This window comes from Triplophysa dalaica, chromosome 19 (genome assembly GCF_015846415.1).
Source record: "Triplophysa dalaica isolate WHDGS20190420 chromosome 19, ASM1584641v1, whole genome shotgun sequence".
Taxonomy (NCBI): Eukaryota; Metazoa; Chordata; class Actinopteri; order Cypriniformes; family Nemacheilidae; genus Triplophysa; species Triplophysa dalaica.
Genome location: NC_079560.1, coordinates 18,733,000 through 18,759,402, shown reverse-complemented (window position 1 = coordinate 18,759,402; position 26,403 = coordinate 18,733,000). Strand labels below are relative to the sequence as shown.

Here is a 26,403-nt window from a genome sequence, read left to right as displayed (position 1 = left end):
CTGACTTTATGATTGTATTCTCTGCTTCCTTTTCATTTATCCATCTCTTCAATCCATCACCTCCATATACTACCAGTACGGCTGCATGACAGCATTTCAGAGGAAGGTCACCATTACCTCATTTTTGACTTGTGAGTTTTTCTCATCAACTTAAACATAAAATATTATCATACTTTAAATGAGTCTTCCTGTAAATAATAATTTAGCTATAGTCTACGATGAATAACTTTTTCAATGGAAATTACTATCAACACCTTTAATTAACACTATTACGATGTTTTGTCTGGTTCAGAGTTACAGGTGGTGAGCTGTTCGAAGACATTGTGGCCAGGGAATATTACAGTGAAGCAGATGCCAGGTATGTGAACACTTATGGACTGCTGTATAGGGATGAACCGAAATGAACAATTTTGACTGAAGCAGAAACCACATAGGCCGAATACCGATTTTTTTTTCAAAATGTGCTTTTTAATATTTTGTCTTGCTTTTCAAAGATTATTAAAATTATTAAGAAATTCAGCTGCCGCGCTTGTTGCAACCCAGGTTTGCTTCCTGTCTCACATGGTCCTTTGCTAGAACCGCTCCCCTGCCTCCACCCATTGCTTTCTTGTAAGCTGATTTCAGTAATTAAATAAACAACAGCTTGTCATTCGATGATTTCAATAATAAAATAAACAATAGATTGGTGTAATGGAACAGCCAACAGGAACACGAACAAATGTAGTATTTAACTTAAATACGCTTTAATTACAAACAGGAATAAAAAGGAGTAAATCACATAGACGTGTTACAGATTCGAAATGGGAAAAAGAACATGAAACCAGGTTGAGTCTTAATGATAATTCATGCATTTATGCATTTGGCAGACGCTTTTATCCAAAGCGACTTTGCATTGTATTATAAATTAGTCTTTGACTATGTTCAATACCCTGGAATTGAACCCATGATCTTGGCATTGCTAGTGCCATGCTCTAACCACTTAGACACAGGATAGCTTAATTTGTTTTTTGATGTTAGTGATAGGTAACAGGTGCAGTTATTGCAGATAACGGACTGGTGAGGAAACGTGGAGGATGATGGGTGATGTATGAATACACGAGAAACAAGCAGAAGAAAACACATAGAGACTCCGGCAAAATAGACTTGGCCTATCTAAATATAAAAAAATCCAAATACATATAAACAGTTGTTCATCTATTGCACAAGAGAAGCAACAAATAAACTAATATGAAACTATTTTAATGAAGTTTGTGTCCTAGTTGGGAAACGTGTTTTAAACTCAACAGAAAGTTAGTGATAGTTGTATGAAATTGTTGATTTCTAAAGTGTTTTGGAGTCGTTATTTGTATATTTCTTTTGTTGTTTTTGTATATAAATGGACTTTTGATTACCTGCAATAACTCCATATCGACTAACATCGTCCGTCTTTAACTTTACTTCCGGGTTGTCCGGGTATTTCCTTCTTCCGTCTTCCTTCCTCCTTCTACACGTCAGAACCTGGGGAATCAACAGTTACACAACTTCAGTGGCATTCATACTACTGGAGACGCTGCTCACCTTCCTCGGTTTGGTAGCGGCTAATATAGTCGCTGAGAACCCGCATCAGGTGGTGATGAGCGGCAGCTGTGCCGCTCTGATTGTCTCCGTCTCCATGACGAGGCTGATAGCGCCAGGGGTGACTCGTCACACTCCCCCCCCCAAGTGTCGACCTACTTCTGTAAGGAGACGGAGAGACGTGTTGGGTGGGAGGGGGGGTGTCACCTGACCGAGTTGTTGCTCCGTCACCTGACCGAGTTGTTGCTCCTGACCACATCCTTGACAGACCATCGGCGTTTCCATGGGAGGACCCGGCCCGATGTTTCACCTTAAGTGGTAGTCCTGGAGCGTTAAGAACCATCTGGTGATCCTGGCGTTAGTGTCCTTAGCTTTACTCATCCACTGCAGGGGTGCATGGTCCGTCACCAGTGTGAAGCTCCGTCCTAGGAGGTAGTATCTCAGCTCCAGGACTGCCCACTTTATGGCCAGGGCCTCCCTCTCCACCGTAGCGTAGCGTGTTTCTCCTTGAGTCAGCTTCCAGCTAATATACACCACCGGGTGTTCTTTTCCTTCCTTCACGTGGGATAGTACTGCTCCCAATCCAGTGTCCGATGCGTCTGTCTGTAGGACGAAGGGGCAACAGAAATCTGGGGCATGTAGGATCGGGGACGATGCTAAGGCTTCTTTCAGGGTCTGGAATGCTTGTTCCATTTCTGGGCCCCACTTCACCTTTTTCATCCGATTGATCTCCTCCTCTATAGCCAGTCGACAAGTCTCTGATACCCGGTAGGGCCGCTGTCTCACAACAACCCCAGGGGGGGTACGGATCTCATGTTGTATTATCCGAGAACAAATCTCTGAATTTGCTGACCAGGGATTCGATGTCTTGCTTCTGGACGGGGGACAGCTGTTCTCCCATCTGGACAACAGGCCTCTCAGTCTCAGCGAACGCTGCCATCTGTGTAGGGGAAGCAATCCACTTTTTCAGCAGGTTGATGTGGTACAGCTGTACCTCCCGTCTTCTTCCCGGCTGGCGGAGGCGGTAATCGACCGGTCCTACCTTTTCCACCACGGTGTATGGTCCCTTCCACGATGCCAGGAACTTGGACGTGGAAGTGGGCATCAGTACCAACACTCTGTCACCTGGCTGGAACTCTCTCGGTTGGGCAGGCCGGTCATACCACCTTTGTTGGGCGCGCTGGGCTTCGACGAGGTGTTCCTTCACCAAGGGCATCACCCTGTCGATGTTGGTCCGCATCTGTTGTAAGTGTTCGACGACGCTCCGGTGTGGTGCCGGTTGTTGCTCCCAGGCGTCCCAGGCGACATCCAATAGCCCGCGGGGTTGCCTACCAAACAAGAGTTCGAATGGCGTAAATCCTGTAGACGATTGGGGTACTTCACGGATTCCGAAGAGCACATACGGTAACAGGAGGTCCCAGTCGCGCCCATCCTCTGCCACTACTTGGCGTAGCATCCTCTTCAACGTTTGATTAAACCGCTCAACCAGTCCGTCCATCTGAGGATGATACACCGACGTTCTCAGTTGTTTCACCTTGAGTAGGTGACAGAGGTCCGTCATCTGCCGGGACATGAGTGGAGTTCTCTGGTCAGTCAATATTTCCATGGGAATACCCACGCGGCTGAACATCAAAAACAGTTCCTTTGCTATTGTCTTGGCTGTGGCTTTTCGTAGGGGTATTGCTTCTGGATACCTCGTGGCGTAGTCCACCACGACTAAAATGTATTCGTATCCCCGGGCAGACTTTGGAAGCGGTCCTACCAGGTCCATCCCTATGCGCTCGAAGGGCACCTCGATTACTGGGAGTGGAATCAGCGGACTGGGGGGAGGACGCTGTGGAGACTTTTGTTGACATACTTGGCAACTTTGGCAAAACCACTTCACATCTGCTTCAAGGCCGGGCCAGTGAAATCGATCCCTGATCCGTTGTATGGTGTTTGCCGCCGCCAGATGGCCCGCCATGGGGTGAGCATGTGCCAACTCAAGAATCGTCTCTGTCTTGTTTTTTGGTACCACCAACAGCAACTTTTCCTCCCCCCTTCTCGCTGCGGCACAGTAAAACAAACCTTTTTTTATCACAAAATGTGGGAGGGGATGTGTGCCAGGCTGGCGGTGTTTCCATCAACCACTCTAGCCTGGTCCCAGCAGTTTTTTAATCGAGCATCTTCTCTCCGTTTTCGACCAAACGACCCTCCTCCTGTTATCTGCTGAAAGAGATCGGTAAACATATTAGGGTCTTGACGCTCACCCTCCAGTTCACTTTTGGTTGCCATCAGGGCGGGACGCGGCTTCCGTACTCTCTGAGGCCTAGCCCTCCGGATCCGTCCTCCACGGTCGGCTGACTGTACGGAGTTTCTCAATAATTGGTCAAATCCGGGCCAATCTCGACCCAATAACATTGGTACCGGGAGGTCATCGACGATCCCGATCTCTAGCCCCCAGGACCCCGGACCAGCCGCCACAGTTACCTGTCGGGCTGGTACCTTGGCAGGTATCTCCGTGAACACGTGATCGGGATGGACGATTTACTCCCGGCACACGGTCGAATCACCCCGGGCTGAACCAATGTGATGGAACTTCCAGAGTCTAATGTGGCGATCACCAGATGACCGTCCACCCGCACATTTCGTCGGGTAGCCCCGGATGGTATGGCCTGATGAACCGCACAACCCGCCAACCAGCCATCTCCCGTGTGGCGATTACCTCAAAGGTATGAAGGTAGGCCTCTATGTCATCCTGAACCGTGAGTTTAGTAAGTAAAGTATGTGCATTGGCTCTCCCGTCTGGCAGAGGAATCCGGGCTGCGGCTGCCTCTTTAAGAAGCCCCAGCGTCTGGTTGGTCGTCTCTTGCCTTTGGGCTAGCGGCTCCGAAAAGCGTTGTTGTCGCACGACTATCTCGGCCAGCCGTTGCACTACGTCATCCATGGTAATGTCACTGAGGAATAGAGAGAGAAAATAGGGTTCCTGAGGAATGTAGCCAGATAATATATTGCCTCCGTACGTATCGTAGCCTCGTAGCTAAACCCGCATTCTCTTCTTCCGTCTTCCTTCCTCCTTCTACACGTCAGAACCTGGGGGAATCAACAGTTACACAACTTCAGTGGCATTCATACTACTGGAGACATTGCTCACCTTCCTCGGTTTGGTAGGGGCTTATATAGCCGCTGAGAACCCGCATCAGGTGGTGATGAGCGGCAGCTGTGCCGCTCTGATTGTCTCCGTCTCCATGATGAGGCTGATAGCGCCAGGGGTGACTCGTCACAGTAGCTCAATGGTGGATTGTCTAAAAAGAAGAGACATTCAGATTGAGAATAAGTGGAGGGACTTCAGTCCACTCAAATCAACTCTTATACTATCCTCCCAGATTCCCATGTGTTTCCAATCAAGTTCCAAAGCCCATGAACAAAGTAGCCAGGTTCAACCGATTCATATGCCAATGTCTATTTCTGGAAGTACATCTATAATTCCACCCGTTAAATTAGAATTTCCAAGTTTTAATAGTAATGAAGATGATCCAGTCATGTTTTTTTGTAGAGAAGTGAGGGATATCTTGCCATTCGTCGCCTATCTGACTGCGTAGTGTTAGCTTCTACTACCTCTGTTTTGAAGAATCCTGTAGTTGTTGAGAGTCGCCACACAAATTGAGAAAGATTTAGAGGAATCAAAAAAGTACTGGAGTAATGTGAATACAAAGTCAAAAACCAGTAGATATAAACTCCGCAAATAAAGGAACGTCCCTTTTTTCAGAACTGTGTATCTCAACAATAATGTTGTAAAAATCGAAATAACTTTACAGATCTTCAATGTAAAGGGTTTAAACAATGTTTTCCATGCATGTTCAATTAACCATAATCAATTAATTAACATGCACCTTTGGAATGGTCGTTAAAACCTTAACAGCTTACAGAGAGTAGGCATTTAAGGTCACAGTTCTAAAAACGCAGGACACTAAAGAGACTTGTCTACTGACTGTGAAAGACACCCAAAGAAAGATGCCCAGGGTCCCTGCTCATCTGCGTGAACGTGCATTAGGCATGCTGCAGGGATGCATGAGGACTGCTGATGTGGCTAGGGCAATAAATTGCCATGTCCGCACTGTGAGAGGCCTAAGACAGCGCTACAGGGAGACAGGAAGGACAGCTGATCATCCTCGCAGTGGAAGACCACGTGTAACAACACCTGCATAGGATTGGTACATCCGAATATCACACCTTCGTGACAGGTACAGGATGGCCACAACAACTGCCCGAGTCACACCAGGAACACACAATCCCTCCATCAGTGCTCAGACTGTCCGCAATAGGCTGAGAGAGGCTGGACTGAGGGCTTGTTTGCCTGTTGTAAGGCAGGTCCTTACCAGACATCACCAGCAACAACGCCGCCTATGGGCACAAACCCACCTTCGCTGGACCAGACAAGAGTGGCAAAAAGTGCTCTTCACTGATGAGTCACGGTTTTGTCTCACCAGGGGTGATGGAGCGTTACACCGAGGCCTGTACCCTGGAGCGGGATCGATTTGGAGGTGGGGGGTCCGTCATGGTCTGGGGCGGTATATCACATCATCATCGGACTGAGCTTGTTGTCATTGCAGGCAATCTCAATGCCTTGCGGTACAGGCATCCTCCTCCCTCATGTGGTATCCTTTATGCATGCTCATCCGGACATGATCCTCCAGCAGGACAATGCCACCAGCCATACTGCTCGTTCTGTGCATGAGTTTCTGCATGACAGCAATGTCAGTGTTCGGCCATGGCCAGCGAAGAGCCCGAAGTTTACCGAAAGTAAAAACAGTTGAAAGTCAGAGGACGTTTCTTTTTTTGCTGAGTTTATATTACCCAAACCTCTTCATTTTGAAACAGGAGTAATGTTAGCAAGAAACCCTCCATACCTGACTTCAACATGATTACCCTGCCGCTATTACTGATAAACAAGAATCTACAAGCTGTTGTAGACACAGGAAGTACACTTTCCTTGATTCAAGAATCTTGTTGGAGACAACTAAATAAGCACAAGACATGGAAACCAAGAAATGGACATAATGTTCTGCTAGCAAACGGACAAAGTTAAACTGCTTTGGGAAAATCTGATTGGGAATGTGTACTTCAAGCAAATGATGATACAATGCAGAGATTTTCACTGTGTCCTCACAAAGTTCCAAAATCCCACTCTACTTCTGTCTTGCGTTACCTAAACCCACAAATGACATCAGAATCTTTACAGTCTGTTAATCAGTTATATTTAACAGTGGACTGTTCACCCCAAGTCAAAACCGAACTTGGGGATTTGATGAAAAACTGGCCAACCGTCTTTACCAATGAAATAGGTCAATCCAAAGTGGATTATGACAACAGATGAAATCCCTGTTCGAAAGAGAGTTTACAGGGTGTCGTTACCCAGACAACAGTTTATCGACAGAACGCTCCAGGAGTTGTTAAACAAGAATATAATTCGTCCATCAGTTTTTCCATGGGCTTCACCAGTGATGGTTATACCTAAAAGGGGAGGTGATTTAAGATTTTGAGTGGATTATCATGGATTTAATGCAAAAACTCACTTGGGTGGCTATCCAATGCTTGAGATCCTGGAGATATTGGAATCTCTGCATGGAGCTTCACTGTTCAGCACATTAGACATGAAGAGTGGGTATTGGCAAGTAGAAATGGAACCTGAGAGTGTCCCAAAAACTGCCTTCGTCACTACAGTAGGACAATTAGAATTCTTACGACTTCCAATTGGTCTCAAATATTCTTCAGCTTCATTTAAGAGATTAATGGAGTATGTGCTGAAAGATATCAGATGAAAGTTTTTTTTTTTGTATATACTGTATAGATGATACTGTATAGTAGTGTATTCTAAAGATGAACAAGAGCACTTACAACATCTGAGTCAAGTGGTCCACTGCCTACATCAAGCTGGACTTATATTGAATCTCAAGAAGTGTAACCTCATTCAACGATAAATAACATTCCTGGGACATGGTGTATCCTCTGAAAGAGTAAAATCCGATCCATCGAAGGTTGAATCTATATGTGAATTTCCAGAACCTCAATCTCTCAAAGAACTACAAAGATTCTTAGGACTAGCAGGTCCTAAGTCAATCAGGAAAAGCAGCACCATTACATGCACTTAAAAAGAAGCAAGTTACATGGAATTGGACTGAAACCTGTCAACAATCATTTGAAATGATTTTACAAGATTTATCTAGAGCTCCTGTACTCTTTCCCCCGGAATTTAGTCAACCTTTTGGAGTTCAAACGGATGCAAGTGACACTGGCCTTGGTGCTGTGCTAACTCAGGAAGTTGAAGGACAAGAACATGTGATTGCATACGCGTCTAGACTACTTAGAGGAGCAGAAGAGAACTATTTTGTATCCGATAAGGATTTCCCTTGCAGTCGTTTGGTCAATAGAGAAATGGAGAACATACCTAGAAGGAATCCCATTTGAAGTAGTCACTGATCATGCGGCTTTAACTTGGGTCTTCCAGCATCCAAAACCTTCATCCACGTAAACTCGATGGCCAATACGACTTCAAGGCTATGAATTCAAGGTGGAGTACCGTAAAGGACAGTGCAACACCGTACCAGATACTTTGTCCAGAAGTTTAAATAATAACTCCATACAAAGCATTAACATGGTCAAAGCCACTGAAAAGTCTGAAACTCTAGCTTACTAACCTGTTGATTGATCAGATATTGCTACAACAAAACTAAACGATCATTGATCCCACCTGGTCAGCTTTGCTGATTGGTATGGTTGCAGCGGTGGCTGTTGTAAAGGCTAAAGAGGTTGTTGTATGAGCGTTATGGGCATTGTGGCATTGTTGTGAGTGTAACATTATCTGTTAGGTAAGCCTTTTTAATTTCATTTTTATTTAATTTATCAAAATAATTTAAGATAGCTGGTCTGCTAAAAATATCAAGCGATTACAATATGTTCAGAACTCTGCAGCTAGTTGATCACCTACTCAAGAAAAAAATATCACATTAATCCTCCGTTTGCTTCCGGTTTTGCTGCAAATTAATTATAAGGTTCTAATTCTCAGTTATAAAGCTCTCCATTACCTTGGTCTCAAATATTTATCGGACTTACTTATGCCTTATTCCCCAGCTCGCTCCTAACAATCGCCCGGGGTAGGTTTGTTAGTCACCCCGAAACTTTGTCTGGTAACTATGGGAGCCAGGTCCTTAAGTACTGTGGCGACCAGATTGTATGATCTTCCTCAAAACATCCGTCTAGCATCCTCCATTCTCTCCTCGACAAACCTCTTAAAAACTCATTTGTTTTCTGAATATTACAACTCAGATCTTGATATGTGATTTTTTTCTTATATTGACTTAGGAAAGCGACCTTGGGTTTTGGAATGGCGCTATATAAATACAAATTATTATTATAATTATTATTGTTGCATTCGCCTGTCACTCACTCTCAGCAACAGAGCAGATTTTCAGAAAGAGTCTTTGGTCTTTGTGTGGGCTGTGGAACGCTGGCGTACATTTCTGTTGGTCACGCTTCGAACAGACCAGCAGGCACTAACTACCCTGTTAGCGACTTAAGACATGGGGAGCACTGGAATGCGCATCACAAGGTGGTCAGCACGGTTACTCTGCTTTACCAATGACCTGTTGTATAAGCCAGGATCAGAAATGTTACATCTGACTGCATCTAATGTTTACCCTTGCCAACCAGCAAGGGTGCTGATTCTACTTTTAAACCTGATATGGTGGCACTTCTCTCTGCTCTTAAACTGGAAGAGTTCTCTAAGGAATGCGCAGCTCTCCCTGATCTTACAGCGCCATGACAACAACTACTCATGGGCCGGCTGTAAAAAAAAAACTTCCACCTGAGCTGGTACAATATTTTTATATCAGTGATGAACTGGCAGGACAAAACCACCTAATATTTAGAGGTTCGTATGACTTGGTGGCACCTGTATCTCTGCTGAGGGCTCAAATCAACTTGGCAAACCAAAGTCAGGACTAAACAAAGTCTGATGTACCTATATTACATTAACATTTACATTTAGGCGTTTGGCAGATGCTTTTATCCAAAGCTTTATACATAGGTATATGCAATCTCCTGGGATCGAAACCCACAACCTTGCGTTGTTAACGCAATGCTCTTACCACTGAGCTACAGGAAAGCTGTATATATACCTACAGTTTTGTTCAAAATTATTCAACCCCCACTGAAATTGATTGTTTTGGTCGGTTTGACATTGATTATGATCATTCAGTCATCCTGCTTACAATTAAATCAAAGAGGCACGTGTAGGTCAGACAAATATAACATAACATTTATAATGAAATAACCACAAATGTCTTTTATGAGCTCACATCATTATCAGTTTTATTCAACCCCCAAGTGACATTCAATCTTAGTACTTAGTACAACATCCTTTTACAGTTATAACAGCTTTTAAACGTGAAGCATAGCTTGACACAAGTGTCTTGCAGCGATCTACGGGTATCTTCGCCCATTCATCATGGGCAAAAGCCTCCAGTTCAGTCACATTCTTAGGCTTGCGCACTGCAACTGCTCTCATTAAGTCTCACCAGAGGTTCTCAATAGGATTTAAGTCTGGTGACTGCGATGGCCACTTCAAAATGTTCCAGCCTTTAATCTGCAACCATGCTCTAGTGGACTTGGAGGTATGCTTGGGATCATTGTCCTGTTGAAAGGTCCAACGTCTTCCAAGCCTCAGGTTTGTGACGGACTGCATCACATTGTCATCCAATATCTCCTGGTACTGAAGAGAATTTATGGTACCTTGCACACGCTGAAGCTTCCCAGTACCTGCAGAAGCAAAACAGTCCCAAAGCATGATTGACCCCCCACCATGCTTCACAGTAGGCAAGGTGTTCTTTTCTTCATAGGCCTTGTTCTTCCTCCTCCAAACATAGCGTTGATCCATGGGCCCAAACAGTTCTAATTTTGTTTCATCAGTCCACAGAACACTATCCCAAAACTTCTGTGGTTTGTCCACATGACTTTTGGCATACTACAGTCGACTCTTCTTATTCTTTGGGGACAGCAAGGGGGTGCGCCTGGGAGTTCTGGCATGGAGGCCTTCATTACGCAGGGTGCGCCGTATTGTCTGAGCAGAAACTTCAGTACCAACATCTGACAAATCTTTTCTCAGTTCCTCAGCAGTCACACGGGGACTTTTCTCCACTCTACGCTTCAGGTAGCGCACAGCAGTCGAAGTCAGCATCTTCTTTCTGCTACGACCAGGTAGCGTTTCAACAGTGCCCTTTGCCTTGAATTTGCGAATGATGCTTCCTATGGTGTCTCTTGGTATGTTTAACATCTTTGCAATCTTCTTAAAGCCATTGCCCTTCCTGTGAAGAGTAATCACCTGTTCTCTTGTCTTTCTGGACCATTCTCTTGACCTCACCATGTTTGTAACCACACCAGTAAGTGTCTAGAAGGAGCTGAGTATCACAGTCATTTTAAAGCTGCCTAATTGGTGCTTATTAGGCTTTATTGCTGCTCCCTCATATCCACAGGTGTTTTCAATACCTGATTGAAAACACTTCATTGAACCTCTGTTCTTCAGAGTGGTAGTCTTTAAGGGGTTGAATAATTATGTCAATGAAGAATTCACAAAAGAAACATTTACTACTGTATAACAAAACTAATTGATGTCATTTTAGTTGCATATGGTTCTTTAAGAAGTCCTTGTAGGATTTCATTCTGAATACAATTACAAATGTACACTAAATTCCCTAAAACCATTTACAGCATTGGGGGTTGAATAATTTTGAACACAACTGTATATAGGGGCAGTCGTGGCCTAATGGTTAGAGAGTCGGACTCAAGACCAGAAGGTTGACTGTTCGATTCTCAGAGCCGGCAGGTACTTCCACTGCTCCAGAAGTATGTGTGTTCACGACTGCCTGTGGATGTGTGCACTACTCTCTGCAGAGGACACATTTCGGGTATGGGTCACCATATCTGACAAACAGCCTAGTTCACTTTCACTAAACAGTATTATTGAGGGTATTATTGAGGGATGTTTAGGGAAATTAAGGGGAAATTTCAGCCGCCGATAATGGCATTATCGTTTTTTGGCAGAATTATAAGAAAGGGCTGAAAACACAAGCCGAAAATCCCACCCATCCGTGCACAGCGCTTAGATTTCACTCTCGCTCCAGCTGTCATCAAGCGTCTACCCTTCAAAGACCAAGCATGTATAAAGTCTGACTTTATATCTGTGAGGCTCGCATATGTATAGGAAAGATGGGTATAACGATGCATTTACACTGGCGCAGAGAGAGCATTTCCAATTTATTCTGGAAGTTGTGCACTCCCATGAGCGTGCGAGAGTTTACATAATCACTTACAATGTTATTTAGCAAATAATGCAATGTTATTTTGCATCGTTTTGTATGTTATTTTTTGTATATTGTTGTCTATTATTTGAGCACAGTTTTGCATAATTGTTAAAAAACGGATAAATTCGATATTTAATAGAACTGAAAGAATATAAACTTTTGTTATTGCTTAAGTATAATTTGGCAGACTTTATTTTACTTTCAATAAAAGTTTGATTACTTTATTGATTTGTAGTTTTTTCATTTAGCTGCATTCTTATCCAAAAATTTCGGTTTTGGCAAAGAATCTTTATTTCGGTGCATCACTAGTATTATTTCATTTGGTTTGTGCTTAGACAAATAACAGTAAAAAAATAACAAAATAAATAACAGTTATTACATTACGGTGTGAATGCAATTTAAACTTTACTTTATTACATGCTCCATGAACAAGATTTGTATGTGATATAGGATTGAATTTCATTCTAGTTCCATGATTAGTTCTGTGGACTTTTCGTTTGTATCTTTTAATCTACTGTTTCCTGTAATGTGTCATAGTCTTTGTAGTTATTTTGTTCATTGGTTCCCATGTGATTGTCTCCCCAGGTGTGTCTTGTTTTCTCGTTACCCCTGTGTATATATATATATATAGAGAGTATGAGATGTCATTTGAAATGCTCTGCTTTTCGTGGAGTACTGTCTTGGTCTTCAGTTGTATTCAATCTCTGGATTATCTTGTTTTGGTTTTGGTTTTGTCCTGTTTTATTTTCATTAAAAGTTTATACTGCATTTGTATCCGCTGCCTTGTTTGCCGGGGTTTCTACCCTTAACACAAACTATGCCTTTAAACAAACAAAAACAAAATCACTCTCTGTAGCTTCTGTCCTTATTTTTCCCTTTCATTATACAGCTGCTTTCAAGGCGTAACATTAAAAGCACAGTTCACCCAAAAAATGTACATTCTGTCATCATTTATTTACCCTGAAGTCATTCCAAACCTGTGTAAATTTATTTGTTCTGTAGAACATTAAATAAAATATTTTTGAAATATGTGGGAAACCAAACAGTTCTGGGGCAACATTGACTTCCACTTTAGTTTATTTTCCTACTCTGATAGTCAAGCCTCAAAAAATACCCTACAGGAAGCCTGAAGATAGTAGTTCTTTTTGCAAGAAAATGGTCACAAGGTGTTTCAGGCAAAGCGAGCATTCGCTTTTAGATAGAATGCATCTTTTGTTCTGACAATTTCATTTTTGCAATTTTACGTGTCTTATACATTAATGAAGTTTGAGCTTGATTGACCAAATGATGTGTATTCTGTGGCTGTTTTAGCTGCAGTACTACAATAATCCAATAGGGGCAACCGTTGCTTTTGATCTGACATTGGACACCACAACCGACATTGAGATTCTTCTTTTTCAAAAATGTTTAATTCTTCACATGAAGAGACAATGAAAAATTAGACAGGACAGTCACATATTGAAGTAATTGTAAGCATTCTGCTGGCGAAACAATGTCATTTAGCGGTACATACATTTTTTGAAGCGCACTCTTGCCATTTATAAATAGATTACCTCTTCTACATATATTATTTTATAAAACAGTGATGAAATATGTTCTCTAGAGACTTGGACCTTTCCTAAAAATATATCATAAATATATTAGAATTCATATGCAAAACAAACCGTAAACTCAGATGTTCCGTATACATTGGTGCCCGAGTAAACATTTATGTCCCACACTTACAATGAGTAAAAGCCTTTATAACATTTGATCAAAGACAAACAAGTCCAGTTTCTATTGAAAATTAGCACATGAGCACATTGCAGACAGATTAGGCCACCTCACTAGCTCACAAGATCCTAAAAATATCATAAAAGGTAAATATCATCTTTTCTATGTCAATATTTATTGTGTGTTCTTACCATAAGGAACTTAAAAATAGATGTATATAACCGTTTAATTCATGTACGTATATTAAGAGTCAATCCTGATGTAGGAGAACTTTCAAGATGCAATATTAGCAAAAATGTAATTTCCGCAACATGTCTTTATTTTTAAGGTGTAAAAAGTGTGTATTTTTATTAGAAATTAACTTGTTCCAGACTAAAATCTTAATGACTCTTTACTACTTTTTTTACCTTATAATATGTATTTCAGACTCTGATGTTTACAATTCACAGGGGTCAAATTTTTGGTAATTTTGGAGAGTCAAAAGGGTCCGTAGTTACAGAAACAACAATATAAATATACAATACAATATATTTAAAAAGTATGCAACAAAAGAACAATCTAGAGTAATGCACATTATTAAAATAATAAATATTTGTATTATTTATTTTGCTTTTGTATGCAGCCATTGCATTCAGCAGATTCTGGAGGCAGTACTTCATTGCCATCAGATGGGTGTTGTGCACAGAGACCTAAAGGTACTTTTCAGTATTTCAATAACTAATCTTTTACACTTTTCATACCAGTTTTAATACAATTATTATTAAGTTAAACTTTGTTTGCTGTGAACATTTGTTTCCATGTTTTTAGCCCGAGAACCTGCTATTGGCTTCCAAATCCAAAGGCGCAGCTGTGAAGTTAGCAGATTTTGGCCTTGCAATTGAGGTTGAAGGGGACCAACAGGCCTGGTTTGGTAAAGCCTGATAATTTTGCCAGCATACAACATTGTGTAAATAAAAGAGCAGGATTATGAATATAACACCATATCTACACTGTGAGCGGTGCCACGCGTTAAAAGACAATAAAACCCATCATAATCAGTAATACTGGACTGCGTGACAAATATCTTTTGACGCATCACATTTCATCACATTACATGCATTCAGTTTAGAAACAGAGTAAGTATAGCCACACTTACAGTGGACAAATTTCAAGGCAGTTTATGTACATTTTCTGAATCAGAAGAATTAGATTAAAAAATGTTTGTCTGAATACTTGGGTCTAAATCTAAAACAATGCAGTTTAATTTACTGCATGTGGTAAAACATTGTTTTATAGATACTTTTTTCTAGCCAACTTGTGTAAAATGACTTGAGTTGCAAACCCATGGAAATTTTATCAACAAAAAGCTATACGAAACTAAACGAAGCTTTGCAATAAATACTGTAAACTGTATTTTGTGGTTATGGAAACAAGAGTTACCATGGTGAATACACAATACCAACATGCACTGTTAATGAAAAATGAATATGCGTATCATAAATTCATGTAAATCCCTCCAAGCTAACAGACGAAGTGCCAGTAATGTGATTTTCAGGTACTTCACTTTTATTTCACACGTTGCATGCCATGAGCATAGTTTCATTTGTGCTTCAGTGAAGACAGCGCACCGCCGCATTTACATTACAAACTGAAAGACTTTTCATTTCAGAACAATTTAAGAAAATAAATTGGAATAATGACAATGACATTGAGCCTGACAACATCTCACCTAAATTCAGATATTGAATTGGGACAGCAAGACAATGACACAAAGTGTAGACTGGCAGTAGTTACAGAAGTCTTCTTGGCAACTAAACAATAAAACCAATGGAAATAAGGCATGTACAACCTTTCTACAGAAAGAATACTAGACGGCTGATTTTACTTACCTAAACAATCTAATGCCGCCATCAGAACGATCCCACATCTCCTAGAAATAAAGTTTCCCCCTTTAAAACTGCATCCTGTTATTGTTTTCATCCAATCCCACACCTCCCTTGTGCTAATTTAGCAGCTTCTGCACCAACTTTCTCTTATACTGTTCTTTTGCTCCCCTAATCTGGACTCTGAGTTCCCCCTGCACATGCTTAAGCTCCTGCTTTCCGCCGTTCTTGAAGGTCCTCTTCTTTTCGTTCCGAAGTCTCTTGATGTCACTCGTAATCCATGGCTTATTATTTCTATAACAGTGTACAGTTCTTACAGGAACAACAGTGTCCATACAGAAGTTTATATATTCCGTGGTACAATCCACAACCTCCTCAATGTTCCCACTATTCAACCCCTGCAAAAAACCCCAGTCTTTGGTTCCAAAACAGTCTCTCAGAGCCTGCTCTGCCTCCTGAGACCACTTCCTGAAAGACGTGTCGTATGGGTAACCTCTTAACTCTTGGTTTGTAATGAGGCTGAAGCAGAATAAGATTGTGATCCGCTTTCCCCAGTGCTGGCAGCAGGGTCACACTATATGCATCCTTAACATTTGCATACATTAAGTCAATAGTCCTGTTTCTCCTGGTTTTACAATCAACATACTGGTAAAAAGCACTTCAGGGTAATGCGTTTGCAGTTTAGCAACAGAGGAGTGGATAACGTCACACGCCTACTCCTCGTCAGCACGTGCAGGGATGTATACAATAACCACAATGACGTGTCCAAACTCTCTTGGCAAGTAATAGTAATAAACTTGCAGCCAAAAGTTCAATGTCCTTGTAGCAACTGGAAATTTTGATACACACATGCCAATTGATAACCAACTTGTATAATATGCGTATTATCGATGACATGATGATCTAACTGCTGACACAGCTGAGGATCGTGGTGGAGTAAATTTAAAAATGAAAAACTTCTGGCCAATCAGAGGCCCCTAAACAGGTGTGGCCCCTAGGCTGCAGCCTAGGCCTACCTGTGCATTAATTCACGCCTGCGTAAATCACTTTCCATCCGAAGGTTATGATCTATTAAAAACAAGCTTGACGGGAGAATGTGCACACGTGTAAGCTAACTCTGACATGCTGGAGACACTGGGAATTGGCGTCACAAATGGAGAGTTAGTGAACTCAAGTTAGATTGTAGAAAGTAGCCTAAATGTGAAAAGAAAGATTATAAATAGGTCATTAATGCCACACACATTCAATTTCACTCACATTTACATTGTCATTTAGTAGACGCTTTTATCCTAAGCAACTTACAGAGAGTTCAGGGAGCAATAAGCGAAATGTCATACAAGAGCAATAAATCAATAGGTGCTAATACAAAGTTACTAGTTTGGGCAAAAGCTAGACCAATAGCCTACCTGTTTAAAGAAAAGGGTTTTAAGTCATTTTGTATGTTGTGAGATATGTGGTTGACAAGACTGAGTTAGCAAGAATGTTCCACCCGGAAGGAGTTGTGAAAGAGAATGAGAGGGAAAGCGATTTATTGACCTTATGAGAAGGCAATACAAGACGCAGCTCGTTTGCTTACCGCATGGTTCTTGATGGGTGTACGACCCTCACTCTCCAACGACCATCACTCTCCTTCACCTTTCTGCGACAGCGCGTACTCACACACAAGCCTTCGCATGCGCATCACAGCAGCATAGTCATCAGGCATTTTAAAGGCACATGCACACTTTACATCATTAGGTGGCCGTGACAGATCCCCCCTGGCAAGAAAAAGCTGTCCCCAGCTTCACACAACTGAAAACAAACACAGGTTAAAACAACATGAAAACTTAATGAAATAACCATACAGGAGATATACTGGAGGATGTACCAATCAGGCACACACTAGAATACATGACAGCATAAACGGACAAAAATACATAGTTCAGTACAACAAAGTGTTAATGAACAAAAAGAGGATGTAAACAATCAAGGCACAACCACAGTCTTCACAAGGCATTGTTTAGTTGCAATAACACATGAACACAATTTGAACAGTTTTCAATGGCAAAATTCAGTATTTGTTTAGCTTACCCAGAAAAAGTAAACATCAAGACCACAGCATAACCAAACATATGAACTCACATTTGCACAATATACAGACTATTTAAGGTCCAGCCTGTCAGTGTGGTACACATTCGTCCACCTATTTCATGACCAATCAAAGGTGATTCTCGGAGCACGCAGGGGTCTCAAGTCATAGCGGCAAATGTCAGGACAAGCGCCAGCATCAAACAAATGGACGTTTTGAGCATTAAAGGTTTCCCCTGCTGGTCAGCCACTCCCTCAACATTGTCCACACCAGATGACAGATCGCAAACATTGGCGCTCCCAGGGGCCGCACACTCATCGTCTAGTTGCAATTCAGAGACATACATGTCAATAGGATCAACACTAGTGTCATAAGGCAAGTATGACAACAAAACATCAGCCAACACATCCACAGCAGAACAGTCCATAGGCTCAGTATCTGTTTCAACACCTTAGTCCCAGGTACAAAAAGGTAACAGATTCAACACATGAAATACACCTGCGTCCCCTCCTGTGTCCACATCAATGAGCTTATAGTTCACTTCCGAGAGCTTTTGTGAAACACGAAAAGGGCCAGAATAGACAGGCGCCAGCTTAGCAGTGAAGTTTGCCAGAGCATCCGAGCGGGGATGGGTTTTTACTCTGACCAAGTCCTATACAGCGTAAGTAACAGGCCGACGTCTCCGATCATAGTACTTTTTCCTTTTAGCATGGCTGTCCTACAAAATGGATCTGGCATGATCATGTGCTTCCCTGAGGGATGACTCCAAGCTTTCTGGATATGGAATGCCAGGCTCATCAGTACCATCACAGTTCGGCTGAGTGATAATGTCAAGAGGAGTATTCAGTTCACGCCAAAACAGCAACATGGATGGGCTGTGGCCAGTACTTTCTTGTCGAGCCGTTCTCAAAGCAAATTTGGGGTAGGTAACGATCCCAAGCAGTGTGCTTGTTACCAACATAAGCACGGATGGCGGTCTTCAATGAGGGATTCACCCTCTCTGTTGCATTCGTCTGTGGGTGATAAGCGGTCGTAGTCTGTGTTCCGACCCGAGGGTGGCGAGTACATTGTTAAAGAGCTCACTGACAAATGGAGACAAAACATCAGGTAAGTAGGCGCACCATGCCGCGCAAAGACCTCGCTTAGCAACTTCCTGGCGGCCACTTGGGCAGTAGCTTCTCTCACCGCACAGACCAGCACCCACTTTGAAAAGTAGTCCACAAAGACCAGGATATAGGCGTTCCCGCAAAATGAGCGAAGCAATGGCCCAACAAAGTCTACCCCCATATATTCCCAGGGATCTTTCGGGCAGATGGGAATCATAAACCCAGCGGGTTTCTTCTGGCTTGGTTTCGTGAACTGGCATACAGAGCAAGAGACTTAACATCAGATGCCAACTTCAGCCAGTAAAATCTGAGCTTCAGCCTCGCTACAGTCTTTGACATCCCTAAGTGGCCAGCCATAGGGTGATCATGGAAATATTCCAGCAGACTTCTTTTCATGGCCATGGGCGCATAAAGTTTCAGGCGCTTCATAGGATGCAGATTACAGGATGCTTTGTCATCCACAAGGTACAAGAGTCCGATTTGAATCTCAAACTGAGATAACTCTTCACCATTATTCTCATCCGTTCCCTCCAACATCCGCAGAAGGCTACCTGTGACCGGATCATTGGGTTGCATTTGTCTGAGGTTCCCCCGATCTGAAAAAAATCACAGGAGGTAACGTACATAGGTCACGGCCCCCAATAATGGCGTAATCAGGGAGAATTTCCAAGGAATTTCCAAGGGCGCATCACATGAAAGAACCGGGTTGCGGGATAGAGCATCAGGCACACGATTAGTAGAACCAGGCTTATGAACGATGGCAAAGTCAAAGTCCTGCAACCGGAGAGACCATCTCGCCAGCTGGCCAGACGGGCTTGGGCGAGACATTAGCCATCTGAGGCTGCTGTGGTCACGTGAAGATCCTCATGGCCGCCTGACATTCACCAGACCAATCAAAGGGCATGTCGGTTCTGGTGAACGCGAAGAGTGGCTTGGCATGGCGGCGTAATCAAGGATAAAGTGTCTATAGTAGCTTGTGAGTCCCAGAAATTGTCGGACCTGCTTAACGCTGGTAGGGGCTTTGAAATCAAGCACTGCCTTCACTTTTTCCGCTTTAGGCAGGATACCTCCCGCAGTTATGTTGTACCCAAGGAACGTGAACTCGCTTCTGTAAAACTGGCACTTTGCAAGCTTAACAGACAGCCCGGCAGATTCCAGCCTGGTAAGAACATCTCTTAGGTCAACATGGTGCGCTCAAAAGTAGGCGAGGCCACCACGATATCGTCCAAGTAAACGGCCCATGATTTGTAGATAAGACCCGCAAGGACAGTGTTCATAAGTCTCTGGAATGTGGCGGGTGCGTTGCACAATCCAAAAGGTAGACACAAAACTGGAATAAGCCACAATGAGAAATGAAAGCGCTCTTATGCTTAGAACCTTCTGCCACGGACACCTGCCAGTAGCCTCTGGCCAAGTCAAGGGTGGAAATGAAGTTTCCCCTAGCCAGAAAATCGAGAGATTCGTCAAGCTTATTCAATGCGCGGAAGTCCATGGAGAACCTTGGCTCCCCTGACTGCTTTGGGACAATTGCAGCCCAAGGACACGAAGCAGGTTAGATTATCCCTTCATTTAACATGTCCTCGATTTGGGACTCAATGAGATCTTTTTTTGCAGAAGTACGGTAAGGGGCCAGGTGAGCTGGCTTTGCATCACCTGTATCGATATCATACTCCACAAATGAGGTCCGTCCCAATCGTCCGTCAAACAACCCACTGAAGGTCTCCAGAAGATCAGATAATTCTAATTTCTGCTCAATGTTTAGAGAAGCTTCGTCCACTTTCTCTGACAGAACAGAAGCGCTGACCCCCAAGCATGATAAATCAAGATCAGGAATCAAGTCTGTATACTCTAGCTCTTCAAGGGGCCCTGGCACATCCCTAGGACCACTGTCCTGGATGGGACATGAAGTGTGACAGAAGATCTCAACATAAAATCCATAACAAGTATGACCGGGGAAGAAAGATTTTCGAGAACAGCAAAACGATGATAGAAACATTGACCCATGAAACCCAAAGACAGCCAGAGTATACCCAGCGGGCAGCAGGATGCGCCATCTGCAAGCTGAAGGGGAGGTGCAGACCATGGTTTCATTTTAGTGTCCCCCCAGGAATAGTATGTAGAACTACCGACTGTACCACGGACAGGGACTCGCCAGTATCCAGGGTGGCTCGGCAAAACTCTGCCATAAAGGTTCACTTTCACTCTGAACGGAGTGTTCCAGTGGGACGTGGAAACAATATCCTCCACATGACACAGAGTAGGTTGGACATTTATTGAAGCATCAGAGAAACGAGGCACACTTACTTCCTAGAGGGAGGATTTCCCCGTCTGAACGTCCTCCCCCCTCTGAAGTTTCCCCCTTGGCCCAAATCTGAGGCCACATTTCCTTCCACATAGGCCTGGTCAGAGCCATCCATTCTTGCCATTTCAGGCACTCTTTTTTCAGTAACACCACGTAGTTGCGGAGGTTCCGATGGGGGCAACTGCGACTTTACCCTTGGACCACAGTTCAGGCAAGTCCGAGCAGTAAAACCAGGCAAAGAGCATCTAAAACAATAAACAGCACCCGAGGGTGCAACACCACCACATGCCTGAGGTGGACACCCAGAACTTGGGAAGAGGACTGTATGAAGCTCGTGAGCCCGCAAGAGGAGGTCCATGACTGACTGTATGTGTGCGTCATATAGGGCGACTCTGTATTTCTCAATTCCATGTTTCCGTATCAAGTATTTTTGCTCTTGCTGAGGTGGAGGGGACTTTAACTTGCGAAATTCACCCAACATGTGAGCAACAAAAGTTGGCAGCGGCTCGTCTGGCATATGCATGTGGTCTAAAATGCCTCTTAAGATGCGTTCTTGGTTGTCTGAAGGTAGAAAGACAGTTTGAAAGAACTCACAGAACTGTGCCCAGGTGGTCACATGTGTGCTAAGGATTTTAAACCATTTCCTTGGCTCTTTCGACAGGAAACGAGGGAGCTCAAGAAGAATCTGTGCATCCGTGAGATCCAGGGAAGTTCTGTAAGTATTAAGCAACTCAAGCCACTCTTCAGGATTTAAGGAGCCATCAGCTGCAAACACCGGTGGTTCGAGCCGCGATTGGAAGAGCATAGAGTTCAGCATATTGGCAGTGGTATTCATATCCACCGCAAGTGGCATGGTACATATGGGTGTGTTTCCACAAGCAGCACTGACAGGCACTGACCTTAGGGCTGTAGGAGCCAGACCGGCATTGTAAGGCATTGAGCTGGCCCTTGGAGGCGGTTGTGAAGTAATAGGTTTAAGCACACTCTTGACGAACCAAACAGTCCAGCATGCCTTTTTGTAGGTCAAGTGACTCGCAAAAGCATCGCTCCAGCACTGCCATCTCTGCTTGCAACAGCTTAACTTGGGCCTGTAGGTCTGTAGGCCTGTAGGACCTTAAAGTGCCGCACGGAGACTTGTTGCATGTAGCGACGGAAAGGAAAAACAAATGTCCTCAATCTTCAGGTAATCCACAAAAATAATATAGGTGAACCGTCGAAAAAAAATACAAACACAGTACCTTCACATGAATTCAAACGCCTACCGCATGCTCTCCGCAGTTAAGGGCTGGTTATACTCGACGCAGTCGCCAGTTCGCCTGGGTGCGCGCGCCAAATATGACGTCATCGCGGTATTCATTTGGGTGAGCGCGTGCTCATTTCACGTGGCGGCGTACACAACATTTTTTTGTGACTCGAGCGAATAGTTCGCGCGGCGCCACAGTCAACATGAAAGTGTCATGATATGAGGGAGGTAGAACCCAATTGCAGGCAGAGGCGGGAATTAAGGGGTTAACAGATTTATTAAACACTGAACACTACAAAACAGACAAAACAAAAACCCACAATGGGGAAAACATGATAGGGTAAATTAGCGAATATAAGAACACTGACTGACTATAACTACAAAAACAAACACTTGATATAAACACACTAACTAAACTAGACTTACTAACACAGCATGGATAACAGGAACTTTGGAAAACAGGTAAGAGACCGACAAGAGACACCAGCATACACAGACCAAACAGGAACAGGTACACAAGTAGAATGCACGAGCACAGGACAATGAAACACGAGGACTCTTTATAGGGGAAACAGACAAAGGATCGTTAATGAGAAACAGGTGCTGGGGATTAGCACTAAGGAGAGGCTGACGAGGAACGAGATGTAGGGAACAATGACGAAACACGAGAAAGAACTATGTCTTTCCCACATAAAACCATCAGGCAATGTCATGGCTCCACTCGAGACAGGAATAAAACATGACATGATAGTGGAACCATGACAGAAAGCTTTGAAGAGATTTTGGCTCAACATGTACGCCTGTACAGACATCTTTATTCATTAGTGTGTCTGTTTTATATTGTATTCAGAATAAAACAATATTTATAAACATTGCTCTTTTGAACTGTTATAATTGAACTTATATCTTCTCATTTTATATAACATAAAGACATCCAATGGGTTAATCTATGGCAATGTACATTTAGCAGTCCCTAACCAACAATATGTAGAAATGTGTCTGCATTATGCACAGAAATGAAAGAGTGAACAAGAAGTTTGATATAAAAAGTTATTAAATCAACAAACAATAGTTCGAAATGCATTTCCCCGTCCAGCACATACGTCTGCTTCACAAGAGCGATGTATTCTACATATCCACGTTTTTTGACATGCAGTGGGTGAAAATTCCATCTCCTTTTTAGCCCTTTTTTTTTATAGTAGCAACAACACAAAATCTCCTACGTTTCCTTGTCGAGCAGCTGTTCGCAAGACGCTATTCTGAATGATCTGACGTAATTCCGGTAAAATTCCTACTTTTCTTCTAATTCCTGCGGATTTAGAGGACGATTTCGTTTGTGCGCCCCCTGTCGTTTCAAAGAATACAACGGCGAACGCGTCAAGTATAAACGTCTCGTCCGTTGGGGGAGTTGCGCGCGCGGACAGCGGAGGCTCGCGTATACACAGGCCTTTAGCAAGCTAGTCGCGACACGGTCCGGTGCAGCGGCTTCAGCACGAGTAAAACAACAGGAATGAAATGCGCATCCACAAAAAAAGGTGTCAAAAGAGACGAATATCTTCGAGGATGGAAGCAAAAAAATAAAAATATTGGTCGGTAAGAATCCAGTTGTTCGGGCGCCAATTTGTAACGGCGGGCCAGAGAGTTAGGGCCAACGTTACCCGGAATTAAACAGATGGCCGGAGGAGAAGAAGAAACACGAGTCCATTAGATAGGCATTCCACAACCTTTAATAGCGGTTTTCACCAGCACTCTTTCAATACACATACAAAGGAGCGGGTACAGAAACTGGAAAACAAAACACTCTGGTACCGTCACAAACAAAGAAAATAATGTACACACGTGGGCAGCGGTAGAGCTAAAACGACCTTCACTCTCCTTCACCTTTCTGCGACAGCGCGTACACAGCAGCATAGTCATCAGGCATCTTAAAGGCACATGCACACTTTAAAACATTAGGTGGCCGTTACAACTGTACAGATCAGACTATAGTAGTTCCGATAGATGATACTATCGTGTATCGGCGATAGACAAACATGGATGTTGCACATTTCCTCGTGCAATAGAGATTGCAATGCATAATGCTCAGGCTTTTTCCTCTCACCAGAGAGTTTGTAATATACGGGGTCTGAGTTTTCCGCATAGGAGAGAGACCTGTAATGCGCGTGATTCAGGCTTTTCCTAGCGCCGGAGAGAGTTTATAATGTGCAGGGTTCGGGTTCTCCTCGAATGAGAGAGAGCTTGTCATGCACGAGGCTCTGGCTTTTCCCAGGATGAATTGCTATGTGCGTGAACCATGCACGAAAGTTGTACCCGTTTGCTGGCAAACAAGTAATAACAGCGCACACAGGAGTCAATGATGCATTCGGATTAATGACATTGATTTACCGCAATAGTTTACTTTTTTCCGTCAAAAGGTTGCGTTGGGAAGTAACAATGTTGCTAGCTGAACCGAACACACACTCTGATAGAATGCTAACTGCGATCGCACATGAGCATTTTATTGCAATATTTGTTTGTTTTTGTCCACAAATTCAGCTTGGCATAGATAAATGCGTAAATTGCCCCGCCCCTTGATAATATTGTTGTTCTTTTCTATGCAAATGCATAAATGCGTCAATCGTGCGGGTGCCACTGACATAAGAGCGTGTGTTTGTGCTTGCAAATGTACTGCCTTTCCCAGCCTGGCTGTTGTGATTTCTGTGTCCCAGCGGTTTAATGCAGCAGCGGTAACAAGTGCTTGTTAAAGTGCATGTAAAAGACCAGGTTCACAGAATTCCATCCAATCAAACTACAGAGATCACGCTAAATACAGCCAAACGCACTAAAGAAGAGAGAACTTGAGAACTTTCTACTTATCAATTTGAAGAAGGCAGAACTTACTGTCGGTAGGCGGGTGCTTAACATGGTCGAACCTCAATGCTGGGATTCAGTTTTAATGAGGACCGTGTAGGGAGATGTAAGAAGGCAAACATAACAAAGCCAACGTTTTTACAATAAAAATGTTAAATGGAAAGATACAGAGACGCACACTACTTAACTTTTGAGACTTTTCCTGTTGACAACTTTGAAAAATTAAAACATTTTTGTCACATAAGTTAAGACATGTGTTCGAGTTAACATGTCTAAAGACACACCGAAACAGATAACATTATAGCATTTGAGCCATAAGCTATGACTGTGTGTATATAGTCCATTTTATTAGCATGGAAGAATTCAATAGACTGCAGAACTATCTATCACGTCCGGACGGACAGAACCCCCCGCTCCAAGGGCCGAACTCCGAGCGGCCCAAGGTGAAAAAAGAAATATCAGCGGGACAAGATGGACAAGAACGAAGACAGACACCACACGGACAAAACAGAACATACTAGGGGCAGGGCTGACATTACAATGAAGGGATTGGGGTTGGACATAAGAAAAACATCAATGGGAAGGGAGGGGGGGGAATGGGTTGGACAAAACTGGGAGTGCTAAACTGGGGTGGGACATGAGGAGGGGGCTTAGGAAGAGCCGTGGGCTGCTAAGGGCGAAGCTGGGGTTTAGGACGGGCCGGACTGGAAGGGACAGACATGGCCAGGGAATACCGGGAAAAACAAGACTGGACAGGGCTCGGCTGCTGGACCGAACTGGGCGCCGGCCGCGGGACCGGACTGGACGCCCGGTGGACAGGACTGGGCGCCGGCCGTGACGCCGGCTGGACTGGACGCTGGCTGAAGCACCGGCTGGATTGCCGGCTGAAGCACCGCCTGAGGTGCCGGCTCTATTGCCGGCTGGACTGCCGACTGAAAACGCCGGCTGGACTGCAGGTTGGGTTGCCGGCTGAGGCGCCGGTTCGGTTGCCGGCAGTCCAGCCGGTGCTTCAGCCGGCAATCGAGCCGGCACCTCAGGCGGTGCTTCTGCCGGCAACCGAACTGAAGCCGGCTGAAGCACCGGCTGGACGACCGGCTGGGTTACCGGAACTGGGACGCCTGGACCTGGAACCAGCCCCCTCTTCGGCTTCTTCTTCTTCGACCGACCCACCGAACATGGGATCGGCTGCAGAGAAGAAATGGGAAGGGTGAGTGGTTCAGACCCAGAGGAGTCGGACGGGGAGTCCCACGACTCCCTCCTTCCACGTCTGCCGAGCAGGTTTGCCGTTGATGGAGAGGGTATGGTGGACGGGATGGAGGGTGTGGATAGGCCCAGAGTCCCGAGCCATAGGAGCCCATCCTCAGGGAT

At 43.8% G+C, this 26,403-nt stretch overlaps 1 protein-coding gene across 4 annotated transcripts in view; it reads left to right on the top strand.

The window, feature by feature from the left end:
- Positions 1-26,403, top strand: part of camk2a (calcium/calmodulin-dependent protein kinase II alpha) — a 257,071-nt gene that overhangs the window by 44,188 nt on the left and 186,480 nt on the right. For all 4 annotated transcript variants that reach the window (XM_056730301.1, XM_056730300.1, XM_056730299.1 and 1 more), the window contains exons 4-7: positions 77-131; positions 293-358; positions 14,227-14,299; positions 14,412-14,514. In XM_056730301.1, coding sequence (XP_056586279.1) covers positions 77-131; positions 293-358; positions 14,227-14,299; positions 14,412-14,514 — 297 coding nt within the window. The remainder of the gene's footprint in view (positions 1-76; positions 132-292; positions 359-14,226; positions 14,300-14,411; positions 14,515-26,403) is intronic.